This window comes from Monoraphidium neglectum (assembly GCF_000611645.1).
Source record: "Monoraphidium neglectum strain SAG 48.87 unplaced genomic scaffold scaffold05702, whole genome shotgun sequence".
NCBI classification, from domain to species: Eukaryota; Viridiplantae; Chlorophyta; class Chlorophyceae; order Sphaeropleales; family Selenastraceae; genus Monoraphidium; species Monoraphidium neglectum.
The window spans coordinates 4,027-4,571 of NW_014007928.1; the positions used below are offsets into that span (position 1 = coordinate 4,027).

At 65.3% G+C, this 545-nt stretch overlaps 1 protein-coding gene across 1 annotated transcript; it reads left to right on the forward strand.

Annotated features, from left to right (window-relative positions):
- Window positions 1–309: 309 nt before the first annotated feature.
- On the forward strand, window positions 310–501 carry MNEG_15826 (hypothetical protein; the record flags this gene model as incomplete). Its single annotated transcript, XM_014035703.1, has 1 exon — window positions 310–501. A coding segment is annotated over one exon (192 nt), but the record flags the coding sequence as incomplete, so codon positions are not given.
- Between the last annotated feature and the right edge of the window lie 44 nt (window positions 502–545).

Sequence of the window (545 nt, forward strand, 5' to 3'; positions counted from 1 at the left end):
CCACAACACCATCAATAATAATGCTAGTCAAGCAGGTCCCTGACAGCGCCATGACTCGTAGGTATAAAACACCGGCCTCGACGGTGTAAAACAACGACTGGTGTAATACACGGCGCGTTGCCGTGTAAAACACCGCCGGTGTGACCACGGTGTAAAACACCACGAGGCGGTGGTGTAATCACCACCGGTGAAAAAAAAGTGTGTAAACACCGGGGAAGTACGGTGTGGTATAGCTGTCGGTGTGTACACCAGGTGAATTCACCGGGATTTCTTTTGGAGACGAAGACGGCCACCTGCGCCCCCACCAAGGCGGCCGACTCGCACGGCGCCCCTGGCGGCAATGCCGACCCCAGCCGGGGCGCCCGCGCGGCCGACCAGGAGGCCGCTGCTGACGGCGCCGACGGCGCCGGCCCGCTGCTCTGCACCCCGCAGTCGGCTGCGGCGGCCGCGGACGATGCCTGCGCCGTCGCCGGCGCCTGCGGCGCGGCCGGCGCCAGCCCGGTCAGTCAGGAGCCTTCCCGCGCCGGCGTCAGCACGGCCCCTAA